We start from the raw sequence: 13349 nt of genomic DNA, 5'->3' as shown, positions 1-13349 counted from the left end.
CAAGTGCTTGAGAGGGGTGAAGACACAGTGTTCCACTGCGTGACATTGCTCCGAATTTAGGTCCATGGACAAACCGTGCTTTCAACTCCTTAAGACGTTTACTTTCGGTGTATTTCAGTTGATTTTAACCAAATGCGGTAACACATAGCGATGAAAGATGCAAATTCGCTGGGCCTACTAATGGCCGAGTGGTTTGAGAAAGCCAATATATGCCGGATGCACGAATAGAGCTACCTGAGGCCCGAGTGCTTGAAGACTTGAGAAATGTACAGTTCTATTCTTGGGTCTGCTGCTGAAGGCTGCTAAAGTGCGTGCGTGTCGATATCACAGCAATCTTTGGCAGATCAAAGAACCCATTTTGAGAGTCAGTAATACAGGAAATCTTGGAAACGCTCAGCAGATCAGGCAGCATCTGTTCAGATAATTAAGTCCCCATTATGACATGGGGAATAGAGCAGCACAACACAGGATCAGCTCCTTCTGTCCACAATGATGCCAAGTTCAACTAATCTCATCTAAATGGGAGGCACGGTGGCGCAGCGGTAGAGTTGCTGCCTTACAGCGTTCGCAGCGCCAGAGACCCGGGGTTCGATCCCAACTACGGGCGCTGTCTGTACGGAGTTTGTACACTCTCCCCATCACCTGCGTGGGTTTTCTGCGAGATCTTCAGTTTCCTCCCACACTCCAAAGGCGTACAGGTTTGTAGGTTAATTGGCTTGGTATAAGTGTAAATTGGCCCTAATGGGTGTCGGATAGTGTTAAGACTGAAGAAGGATCTCGACCCGAAACGTCACCCATTCCTTCTATCCAGAGATGCTGCCTGTCCCGCTGAGTTACTCTAGCACTTTGTATCTATCTTCAGTGCAAACCAGCATCTGCAGTTCCTGCCTACAGGGATCATGGTAAACCTCTTCTGCACTTCATCTCACCCTATCAGACATATTTTCCCTTCGTTCCATATATCCATCGCCCACTGCAAACTAACCTCCTTTCTGCTTTTTATCATTCCGACAATGCGGGCTATAAACGTTAGCTATTTTCTCCATCCACAGATGCTGCCTGACCTGCTGAGTGTTTCCAGTGCTTCTTGGTTTGTTTCCAATCCGCAGCCTGGACAGATTTTCCTTTTGCCTTAACGGCTCAAAAGACGTGCTCAGAAAAGACCGCGGCCTGCTACAGAACACACGCCCACATCCGCAGAAATAACGCACTTCGCTGTTTGGTTACAGCCTCTCTCTCTCTCTCTCTCCAGGAAGAGAAATCAGGGCTTGTGCACAAACAGTGAAAGTTGCTGATACTCAAGAGACAACAGCACTTTGGGCCAAAGCACAGATAAAATATCCAGTTGCATCTAAATGGGGTGCATCGCAACAGGATGAAATCACACGATCAAAGTGAAAAACACAAAGGACATTTTAGCAGGACATTCACGTGCTGAAAATTGAAAAAAGATATATATTAATAACCAAGAGGGAATAGGATGTTGGGGATATATGTGGAGATAAGACTTTGCCTTCCATCACAGTGAGGAGGTGTTGGAGTTCCACTGTGGTGGATGTTTATGTAAATTGTGTTAAGTGTGTGTTTTTTGTTTTTTTGTAGACTGTAGTAAATGAAATGTTGTTCAAACCAAGCTGTTTGAATGACAATAAAAGGCATTCTATTCAATGTTTTATATAACAAACAATAAATAGTGCAAATACAAAAAGCAATGACCCCAAGTCAATGTCGTTTGGAGATGATCTGGAGGTTGTAGTGTTTAATAGCCTGGTGGTTGTGGTCAAGAAGCTTTTCCTGAACCTGGATGTTAAGGGCCTGTCCCACTTGGCGAGTTTTTTTGGCGACTGCCGGCATCATTGACGGATGTATCAGGTCACCGTAAAAGTTGCAGCTTAACGACGTATTGGCGCACGGTGTCTCCTCAAGTGTCGCAATATTTTTTGGTTGCCGCTGGATTTTGAAATGTTCAAAATCTTTTGGCGGCCCTGATATGTCGGTCAATGACATCGGCAGTCGCTGAAAAAGTCGACAGGCCCTTTACATAGAAACATAGAAATTAGGTGCAGGAGTAGGCGATTCGGCCCTTCGAGCCTGCACCGCCATTCAATATGATCATGGCTGATCATCCAACTCAGTATCCCGTACCTGCCTTCTCTCCATACCCCCTGATCCCCTTAGCCACAAGGGCCACATCTAACTCCCTCTTAAATATAGCCAATGAACTGTGGCCTCAACTACCCTCTGTGGCAGAGAGTTCCAGAGATTCACCACTCTCTGTGTGAAAAAAGTTCTCCTCATCTCGGTTTTAAAGGATTTCCCCTTTATCCTTAAGCTGTGACCCCTTGTCCTGGACTTCCCTAACATCGGGAACAATCTTCCTGCATCTAGCCTGTCCAACCCCTTAAGAATTTTGTAAGTTTCTATAAGATCCCCTCTCAATTTTCTAAATTCTAGAGAGTATAAACCAAGTCTATCCAGTCTTTCTTCATAAGACAGTCCTGACATCCCAGGAATCAGTCTGGTGAACCTTCTCTGCACTCCCTCTATGGCAATAATGTCCTTCCTCAGATTTGGAGACCAAAACTGCACGCAATTTACAGTTTTCAGGCTCCTATACCTTCTAATTAAGGACATTAGTCCACAGCGCCTCGTACCTTTTCAACTTGCTTCGGGTTTCCTGCGGCATTTGCACGGTCCGAACTTTGCTCTGCCTCGTCGGCCTCTCTGCACTTCTGCTCGTAGTATTTCTTTGACTGGAAAAGGAACAAAACAAATCAGGAAACGAAGCATCAGAATGTCTGCTGTACACACAGCGCAGAGATTGCCACGCTCTTCATTGTTTGATGTTCAATATTAATACCAGAATTTAACTTCCCAAAAGGCTCAGCCTGGAGCGGGGTGTAAGAACAGGAGACTCTAGAGATATATTGGCTGAGGTACAGGCTTGTACAGCCTCACCACCTTACTAAAGGTGAACGGACCTTTGCTCCAAATCCCAATAACACTAGTTGTATGTTGGCCCACTTCCTCCTGCACTCCTTACACACGGGGCAATTTAGAGACCAATTAAACTACAAACCCGTATGTCTTTAGGATGTAGGGGGAAAACTGGTGGACCTGGAGAAAACCCACGTGGTCAAAATCTCAACACGTTGAAAATTCAGCGGTGACCAGAAAGAACTCTTTGGAGACCTCTCACAACCGACCTCTCACAACCATAGGAGACCTCTCACAACCATAGGAGACCTCTCACAACCATAGGAGACCTCTTACAACCATACAGTCGTGAGACGTTTCCAAAGAGTCGTAGCATCTTTCTGGACAACATCTGAATTTTCAACATGTTGAAATTTTCGTCGACCTTTCACGGGTGCCGGCAGTCGCCTGTAAAGATCGCGCAAGTGGGACAGGCCCTTTAAGTGATCAGCGACAGATTGCGTTTTTACCAATAGTCTTGCAGTTCTAGCTTACCTCTATAGTCTTCTTGTATAACGTTACTTTGCTCTTCTGCACACGTTCCATGCAATTTTCAAACTGTTGGAATAGATGCGCTTCTGTTACAAATGCACCCGTTTACCAATAGACCACACAAATTGAATTAATTGATGAAATGCAGATCAAGTGATTATTTTAATATTGGACAGCACTGGAATGTTTGTGGTGAACGTGTCACCTGCACATGTTCTCCTGGGATATAGGCATGGTACGCTGGAGTAACTCAGTGGGACAGGCAGCATCTCTGGAGAGAAGGAATGGGTGAACATCAAAGAGAAGGATGACTGAACTTTGGTGCCTTCCCTCACAGTGGGAAACTTTGATTCCACCGTGTGGGGATGTCTATGTTAAAGACTATCGTGTTCTGTGCTCTTTTTTATTCGTATGGCTGTATGGCCACACACTCATCTCCCTGCTACGTTCAGGTAGAAGGTACAGGAGCCTGAAGACTGCAACGTCCAGGTTCAGGAATAGCTACTTCCCCACAGCCATCAGGCTATTAAACTTGGCTCGGACAAAACTGAATATTAATAGCCCATTATCTATTATGGTTAACAGTTTGTTTGAACTGTTTTGACTATTTCACTGTTCTTTTCACAATCCATGTTCTCGGGGTATCTAAATCTAAATGTTATTAGTTATTTATGTTATGACATCGGATGGAAACTGCAAACAAAATCTCGTTGCGCTTATGTGCAATGACAATAAAAGATATTATTATTATTATTATTATTATTATTATTGCACTATCAGTTTATTTACTATCATGTGTGTATTCATGTGTATATTTTAGAAACATAGAAACATAGAAATTAGGTGCAGGAGTAGGCCATTCGGCCCTTCGAGCCTGCACCGCCATTCAATATGATCATGGCTGATCATCCAACTCAGTATCCCGTACCTGCCTTCTCTCCATACCCTCTGATCCCCTTAGCCACAAGGGCCACATCTAACTCCCTCTTAAATATAGCCAATGAACTGTGGCCTCGACTACCCTCTGTGGCAGAGAGTTCCAGAGATTCACCACTCTCTGTGTGAAAAAAGTTCTTCTCATCTCGGTTTTAAAGGATTTCCCCCTTATCCTTAAGCTGTAACCCCTTGTCCTGGACTTCCCCAACATCGGGAACAATCTTCCTGCATCTAGCCTGTCCAACCCCTTAAGAATTTTGTAAGTTTCTATAAGATCCCCTCTCAATCTCCTAAATTCTAGAGAGTATAAACCAAGTCTATCCAGTCTTTCTTCATAAGGCAGTCCTGACATCCCAGGAATCAGTCTGGTGAACCTTCTCTGCACTCCCTCTATGGCAATAATATATATGGTATATGGACACACTGATCTGTTTTGTAGTCAATGCCTACTATGTTCTGTTGTGCTGAAGCAAAGCAAGAATTTCATTGTCCTATCAGGGACACATGACAATAAACTCTCTTGAACTTGAACTTGGTGACCACAAATTTCACTGTACCAATTGGTGTATGCGCCAATAAATGTCTCTTGTCTTGAGTGACGTTTCGTGTCGAGACCCTTCAGTTCTCCTGGGATGCTGTAGTGGCCATTTGACCTGTTTTCCATGTCATTGTGGATGTCATGTTCCTTTAAATTTTAGACTGCCTGTTATAATGTGGGTGGGATTTAATACGTGGCTTTATGCAGCTTAACTGCTTGCGTGGTAGTTTAGTTGGTTAGATTTGTTTTGGAGTGAAGAGGGAGGTCATGTCAAGCCACATGTCGAGCATGTCGAGCCACATGCCAAGATCATGTGAAGCATGGAGACACGAGGAGTTTTCTAGTATCTGAAGTAATGAGCTGGAGTTCGAAGAAGATTGCCGGAACAAGTCGGGAAAAACCTTGGATGTACCTTACTGTTTTATAGCTACAATAAAGAAAATATTCATTAAAAGACTGTGTGCTGAAGCTTTATGAAAGGAGACGCTCTGAAAAAGGTCCAGCAGAGACTGCACTTCCTGAGGGTGCTCAGGAAGAATAACATCACTCAGAGACTGCTGCTGTCCTTTTATCGGTGCTCCATTGAGAGCATACTAACATACTGTGTATGCGTGTGGTACACCAGCTGCACAGCGGCTCAGTGGAAAGCGCTCCAGAGGGCCATTGACAACGCCCAGAGGATTGTCGGCTGCCCTCTCCTTACCTTGGAGGACTTACACAGTTCCCGCTGCACCAAAAAATCCCAGAGTATCATAAAGGACATTTCCCACCCCGGACACTCCCTGTTTGAACTGTTGCCGTCAGGCAGACGGTACAGATCTACAAGGACAAGGACGAACAGACTAAAAAACAGTTTTTACCCCACTGCTATAAAAGCACTAAATGTAGCCGCCAAGGAACGCAGGGGCGATACATACTAAGGGACTGTGGTACACTGTGAAATCGACAGAAGGATGGAGGGTTGGGTGTTTATGCGTGCTATTTTCATGATATTTATTTTAGTTGTTTATCTTTTAATATTTTACCTTGTATGTATCGTTAGCTTTTAGAAATGTTTGAATGGTGCACTGACTGGCTGACATTTTTAAATTTCGTTGTACATGGTTCATGTTACAATGACAATAAAGAAACTATTCTATTCTATTCCATTCTGAAGGTCTCTGAGGCAGCTTGCATGCGTACCAAAGATATCCCCCTTATCCCGTCTCACCCAATTAGTGGCTAGCTAGTTAATTTCCTGAAAGATTTGAAAAATCTGCCGCTACATTACGTCGAAGGATACCTCCGGCAGGGGGGTAAATACCAGTCCGTGAGATAGGGACAGAAGATCGAAGCGCGAAGGCTAAGACCTCGGAAAGGCGCAGCCAAAGAAGATTGGTTCCAATCGTGGAACTGAAGAAGATCTCGGCCAGGAAGAGCCTTGAGGTCTATCATCAGCATCGGAACGCATCTGAAGACGTATCACTGGATTTGTGAGTACGAATCGATTATTACCTTTTGAATTAAAATCACGGTTTTAATTAAAAGAATTCTATTGCAGAGCTCAAGAAACTGTTTTCTCCAGCGTGTCTGGGAAAGGCCGACCAACCTTGGATTGGTTTGAATCTCTTAGAAACATAGACATAGAAACATAGAAAATAGGTGCTAACCCCATTCGGCCCTTCCAGCCTGCACCGCCATTCGATATATGATCATGGCTGATCATCCAACTCAGTATCCCATCCCTGCCTTCTCTCCATACCCCCTGATCCCTTTAGCCACAAGGGCCACATCTAACTCCCTCTTAAATATAGCCAATGAACTGTGTGGCCTCAACTACCTTCTGTGGCAGAGAATTCCAGAGATTCACCACTCTCTGTGTGAAAAATGTTTTCCTCATCTCAGTCCTAAAAGATTTCCCCCTTATCCTTAAACTGTGTGACCCCTTGTTCTGGACTTCCCCAACATCGGGAACAATCTTCCTGCATCTAGCCTGTCCAACCCCTTAAGAATTTTGTAAGTTTCTATAAGATCCCCCCTCAATTTTCTAAATTCTAGCGAGTACAAGCCGAGTCTATCCAGTCTTATGATAAAGCACATTCCATTTGAATTAGCATCATTTATTTTGCACCTGGAATTAGAGAGAGGTTCTCTACATTATCGGTATGTCTTAGTTTTGGAAGAAATTGTTGATAATAACAAAGCCACTTAGAAGCAGAGACTTTTTCGACTAATTTAAAGATTTGGCAATCTGCCAAGACCTCTTTTAAATCATGAACAAAGATGAAGATGAGGGCAGAGCTATGCCAGAAGAGCCATGTGGTGGTGAAGAAGGACCCAGCCAACTTGAAGAAACAGATATTTCACTTGCTGCCTGTCTGAGGGAAACTGAGAAAGAGAGACATGAATTATGGTTGCAGGTGACCAGAGTCATTGATACACAGAAAAAACGAATGGAATCAGAACAGATCGTATACGAGCCAACTATGGAACCTCTACCAGGAGGTTGGCAAGAAACAGAATGTACTGCTGTGTTCAGTGCTGTCTTGGGGAGAACGCAGACGTCATACCAAGTGGGATGAAGTCACGAAGAAGATATTTAATGGGTTCAAGAAAAAGGCCGAGCAGTGGTTATCTGAAATGATGTCACAAGTGATGAGCTTAGTAGCTGGAAGTGCGAAGCAACAAAGTGCCGGAATGGAAGATTAATTTAGACGACGAGATAGCTTGGTGCTTGAAGGAGCACATAGAAACATAGAAATTAGGTGCAGGAGTAGGCCATTCGGCCCTTCGAGCCTGCACCGCCATTCAATATGATCATGGCTGATCATCCAACTCGGTATCCCGTACCTGCCTTCTCTCCATACCCCCTGATCCCCTTAGCCACAAGGGCCACATCTAACTCCCTCTTAAATATAGCCAATGAACTGGCCTCAACTACCCTCTGTGGCAGAGAGTTCCAGAGTTCCAGACATGGAGGAGAAAGACCAGCCAGACAACTTAAACTCACTGAGAAATGTTGAAGTCATGTTCTCAAGGAGGCTGAATTGGATAGGAACAAGTTGGGGAAGAGGATTCGAAGGCTGGTACACAAAAAAGCTGGAGAAACTCAGCGGGTGCAGCAGCATCTATGGAGCGAAGGAAATAGGCAACGTTTCGGGACGAAACCCAAAGGAAATAGGCAACGTTTCGGGTCGAAACCCGAAGGGTTTCGGGACGAAACGTTGCCTATTTCCTTCGCTCCATAGATGCTGCTGCACCCGCTGAGTTTCTCCAGCATTTTTGTGTACCTTCGATTTTCCAGCATCTGCAGTCCCTTCTTGAACAACAGGTACATGGATAGGACAGGTTTGGAGGGATATGGGCCAAACGCGGACAGTTGGGACTAGTGTAGCTGGGACATGTTGGCCTGCATGGGCAAGTTGGGCCAAAGGGCCTGTTTCCGCACTGTATCACTCTATGACTCTACCATCATTTTTTACCTTCTTCCGTGTCTCCTTCTGCCTCTCTCGGAATTCCTCCAGTCGCCTGGCCTCCTCCTTTAGCTCAGCCCCCAGCTGAATGTGTAGGTTTCCGATATTTTCCAGCTCTGAAATAACCAAAGGTGCTATCAAAGCAAGAATCATTAAATCCACCCTTGTATTCTTCACCCATAGTGACACGGTTTACCCCCCATCAAAATACTTAGGGGCGGCACGGTGGCGCAGCGGTAGAACCACCGCCTCACGGCACCAGAGACCCGGGTTCAATCTGTACGGAGTTTGTACGTTCTCCCCGTCACCTGGATGGGTTTTCTCTGAGATCTTCGGTTTCCTCCCGCACTGCAAAGGCGTACAGACTTGTAGGCAATGTAAAATTGTCCCTAGTGTGTGTGTAGGGTTGTGTTAGTGTGCGGGGATCGCTGGGCGGTGCGGACTCAGTGGGCCAAAGGGCCTGTTTCCGCACTGTGTCTCTAAACTACAGTCGTTGAGTCATATAGCACGGAAACAGACCTATCAGTTCACCAGTATCCAAGCCACCCATCAAACTCCCATTTACATTAGTTCCACTTTAATCCCTTTACTCCCTCCACTTATTCATCGACTGTCCCCAGATTGTCATCTACGCACAGGGGAAAACTTAGTGGTTAATTCACGTCCCAACCCGTACATCCTTACATAGATGTGCAAGGTGAGAGAGCTAGATAGGGCTCTTAAAGATAGCAGAGTCAGGGGATATGGGGAGAAGGCAGGAACGGGGTACTGATTGGGGATGATCAGCCATGATCACTTTGAATGGCGGTGCTGGCTCAAAGGGCCCAATGGCCTCTACTCCTGCACCTATTGTCTATTGTCTTATGATACAGTAATAGGGCCCCAACATGTTGCCCAATACAAGCAGCTGCCTTTCATTGATGAAGATCAAGCAAGCTGTGGGCCCTGATCAGTGAGATGACATCGAACTGTAGGTGGGGGGGGGGGGGGGGGGTTATCCACAATGACACTGGGAGAACTTGCAAACTCCAACAGTAAGTGCCCGAGGTTGGCCTGTGATGGTGTGAGGTTCCTCCAGGTGCTCTGGTTTCCTCCCACATCCCAAAGACGTGTCGGCAGTAGATTTACTGGCCTCTAGTGTGTACACACCATGGTAGAGAGGTGATAGACACAAAAAGCTGGAGTAACCTCAGCGGGTCAGGCAGCATCTCTGGAGAGCAGGAATAGATTGCGTTTCGGGTCGAGACCCTTCTTCAGACTGAGAGTCAGGGGAAGGGAATTGCTGAGAATGTGGGTAGAATGAAATAGGATTTGTGTGCATGGGTGATTGATAGCAGACATTTGGTGGCCAAAGGACTTGCTTCCGAGCTGAATGACCCGAGAACAAAAACAGTTCTGGAAAGTACAGGGTTGTGTTGCATGCTGCCACACACTGATTCAAGTTTGTTTTAAACTTTGGAATTTGCTGTTGAAAAGACATTAACACTGGGAACACTCCTTCAACGTACCATTGGTAATTGTCAGAAACTGTTGCTACTTACGTTGCTTTAGGCTGTCAAAGGCCAGTCGTAGGGTACTGAAATCAAGGAGAGAGCAGACTTCATTAGTATGCAGCTAGCGAGGAAGTCCTTTATGTCTCTGCCTAATAACAGAACCATTAATATTACAGTCACACTCCCCTCCCTTTGCAATGGGTTGGAGCAAGAGATGAAACATCATTGGGATAAGAAACATCACTTAAGGATAAGGGGGAAATCCTTTAAAACCGAGATGAGAAGAACTTTTTTCACACAGAGAGTGGTGAATCTCTGGAACTCTCTGCCACAGAGGGTAGTTGAGGCCATAGTTCATTGGCTATATTTAAGAGGGAGTTAGATGTGGCCCTTCTGGCTAAGGGGATCAGGGGGTATGGAGAGAAGGCAGGTACGGGATACTGATTTGGATGATCAGCCATGATCATATTGAATGGCGGTGCAGGCTCGAAGGGCCGAATGGCCTACTCCTGCACCTAATTTCTATGTTTCTATTGCACTTCATTTGCGTGATAACGTTCTTAGTTTAGTTTAGTTTATCATCGTCACGTTTCGCGAGGTACAGTGAAAAGCTTTTTGCCGCGTTCTATCCAGTCATGATATACATGATTACAATCCAGCCGTCCGCAGTGGACTGAATGTGTAGGAAGGAACTGTGGCCCCTGGTTCTGGACTCCCCCAACATTGGGAACATGTTTCCTGCAGATGCTGGTTTAAACCGAAGATAGACATAAAAAACTGGAGATCCGGGATTAAGGGAATAAGATTCAGTGCAAGATAAAGTCCAATTGAAGATAGTCCGAAGGTCTCCCGTGAAGTAGATGGGAAGTCGGGACTGCACTCCAGCCCGTCAGAGGATGGTTTGGTTGCCAGATTATAGCTATAAGAAGGGATTGCAAGTATAGAAACATAGAAACATAGAAATTAGGTGCAGGAGTAGGCCATTCGGCCCTTCGAGCCTGCACCGCCATTCAATATGATCATGGCTGATTATCCAACTCAGTATCCCGTACCTGCCTTCTCTCCATACCCCCTGATCCCCTTAGCCACAAGGGCCACATCTAACTCCCTCTTAAATATAGCCAATGAACTGGCCTCAACTACCCTCTGTGGCAGAGAGTTCCAGAGATTCACTACTCTGTGTGAAAAAAGTTATTCTCATCTCGGTTTTAAAGGATTTCCCCCTTATCCTTAAGCTGTGACCCCTTGTCCTGGACTTCCCTAACATCGGGAACAATCTTCCTGCATCTAGCCTGTCCAACCCCTTAAGAATTTTGTAAGTTTCCTAAGATCCCCTCTCAATCTCCTAAATTCTAGAGAGTATAAACCAAGTCTATCCAGTCTTTCTTCATAAGACAGTCCTGACATCCCAGGAATCAGTCTGGTGAACCTTCTCTGCACTCCCTCTATGGCAATAATGTCCTTCCTCAGATTTGGAGACCAAAACTGTACGCAATACTGGACACCGCTCATCTTGAGGAAATGCGATTCCTCCTAATGGATAAATCAGACCAATTCATAACGAGTTGGTCTCCATTCGTCGTTTGTTTGGAATCATATGGTGTAACACAATTGTAAAAACTAACTGTTTCAGGACTGGACGAGGGTTGGTCAAGATTATAAATAATGATCTCCATTTCTTTTTTATTTTATTTTCTTTTCTCTATTTTCTCTCTCAACTTTCTTCATTTTCTCGTTTTCATTCTTCACACACTATATATTTCACATCTTTCTATCCTTTACTATCGAACTTCTTTTTCTTATTCTCATCTGTTTTCAATGTAACAAAAAAAAAAGAAGTCGTACATAAAATGTATTATGAAAATATATACTAGGCACTTTGGTGCCATATGACTGTGCTTACTTCTAATAAAATAATATATTAAAAAAAGAAAAAAAGAAGGGATAGAGGAGTATATTGCTATATTGAGGGATAGAATAAACTATCCTTCAATCTCAATCTGAATGAGGGCGTTTTCAAACCTGTACCTCTTGCCTGATGAGAGAGGGGAGAAGAGGGGAGCGAGGCCGGTCCTAGCTGAGGTAGCGTTGAGAGATAAATGGAGTTCTGTAAACATGATGGCAAGTTTTGAGTCCGCACTTCTCCGCCAAATTCCAGTCCAAAGTTTACAAAGAACTGCAGATCTGTCTGAGGAAGGGTCTCGGCCCGAAACGTCACCCCTTCCTCCTCTTCAGAGATGCTGCCTGTCCCACTGAGTTGCTCCAGCATTTTGTGTCTACCTTCCATTTAAACCAGCATCTGCAGGAAACATGTTCCCGATGTTGGGGGAGTCCAGAACCAGGGGCCACACACACACAGTTTAAGAATAAGGGGCAAGCCATTTAGAACGGAGACGAGGAAACACTTTTTCTCACAGAGAGTGGTGAGTCTGTGGAATTCTCTGCGGTGGAGGGCGGTGGAGGCAGGTTCTCTGGATGCTTTCAAGAGAGAGCAGGATAGGGCTCTTAAAGATAGCAGAGTCAGGGGATATGGGGAGAAGGCAGGAACGGGTACTGATTGGGGATGATCAGCCATGATCACATTGAATGGCGGTGCTGGCTCGAAGGGCCGAATGGCCTACTCCTGCACCTATTGTCTATTGTCTATTGCAGTTCTTTCCTATCAACAGAGTTATCGTTCCAGTGTTGGAAATCTCCTTCAGTAGTGGGGGTGGGGTAGGTCCTGTCTACATGCCCCACTTGATATTGAATCTGCAATGGGCGGTCATAGCTGTTGTACAAGGGAGAGATCAGAAGCGTGTGGATTCCTCTCACGTTATTCTCCAATGACTGAAAGTTTCTAATTTAGATGCAGTGCAAAGTGTTTATACAACCACTGTTCTAAAGTATTGAAAGAAAGAAAGAAAGACGGCAAATGCTGGAGTAACTCAGCGGACCAGGCAGCATCTCTGGAGAACATAGATAGGTGTCATTTCTGATATTCCCGACACAAAACGTCACCCATTCACTTTAGTTTTTAGTTTTAGTTTTAGAGATACAGCATGGAAACAGGCCCTTCGGCCCACCGAGTCCATGCTGACCATCGATCACCCCAACACTAGGTCTATGTTATTCCACTTTCGCACCTTACACACAAGGGGCAATTTACAGAAGCCAATGGATCCTACATATGTGCACGTCTTTGGAATGTGGGAGGAGACCATGCGGTCACAGGGAGAACGTAGAAACATAGAAACTCCACAAAGGCAGCACCTGTAATCAGGATTGAACCTGGGTCTCCGATGCAGTGGGGCAACAGCTCTACCAGGGATGCCGCCTAAAGGGCCTGTCCCACTTGGGTGTTATTTGCACGTCATTTACGCTACATCATTTACGCGTCACGACGCGCGTGTCATGACATGCACGTGGCGTGCATTACGCGCGCATGGTGCATGGTGGCTATGTGGGACTGGCCCCTCACCC

At 45.2% G+C, this 13349-nt stretch overlaps 1 protein-coding gene across 2 annotated transcripts in view; it reads right to left on the bottom strand.

Moving 5' to 3' along the window:
- The window catches only part of pstpip1a (proline-serine-threonine phosphatase interacting protein 1a), a 69050-nt gene that overhangs the window by 29565 nt on the left and 26136 nt on the right, over positions 1-13349 (bottom strand). For both annotated transcript variants that reach the window (XM_055662546.1, XM_055662545.1), the window contains exons 4-7: positions 9936-9970; positions 8404-8510; positions 3472-3534; positions 2655-2753 (exon numbers count right to left, since the gene is read on the bottom strand). In XM_055662546.1, the coding sequence (XP_055518521.1) occupies positions 2655-2753; positions 3472-3534; positions 8404-8510; positions 9936-9970 (304 nt within the window). The remainder of the gene's footprint in view (positions 1-2654; positions 2754-3471; positions 3535-8403; positions 8511-9935; positions 9971-13349) is intronic.

The sequence above is a fragment of the Leucoraja erinacea genome, chromosome 36, assembly GCF_028641065.1.
Source record: "Leucoraja erinacea ecotype New England chromosome 36, Leri_hhj_1, whole genome shotgun sequence".
NCBI lineage: Eukaryota > Metazoa > Chordata > Chondrichthyes > Rajiformes > Rajidae > Leucoraja > Leucoraja erinaceus.
This window is presented reverse-complemented; position numbering and strand designations above follow the sequence as displayed.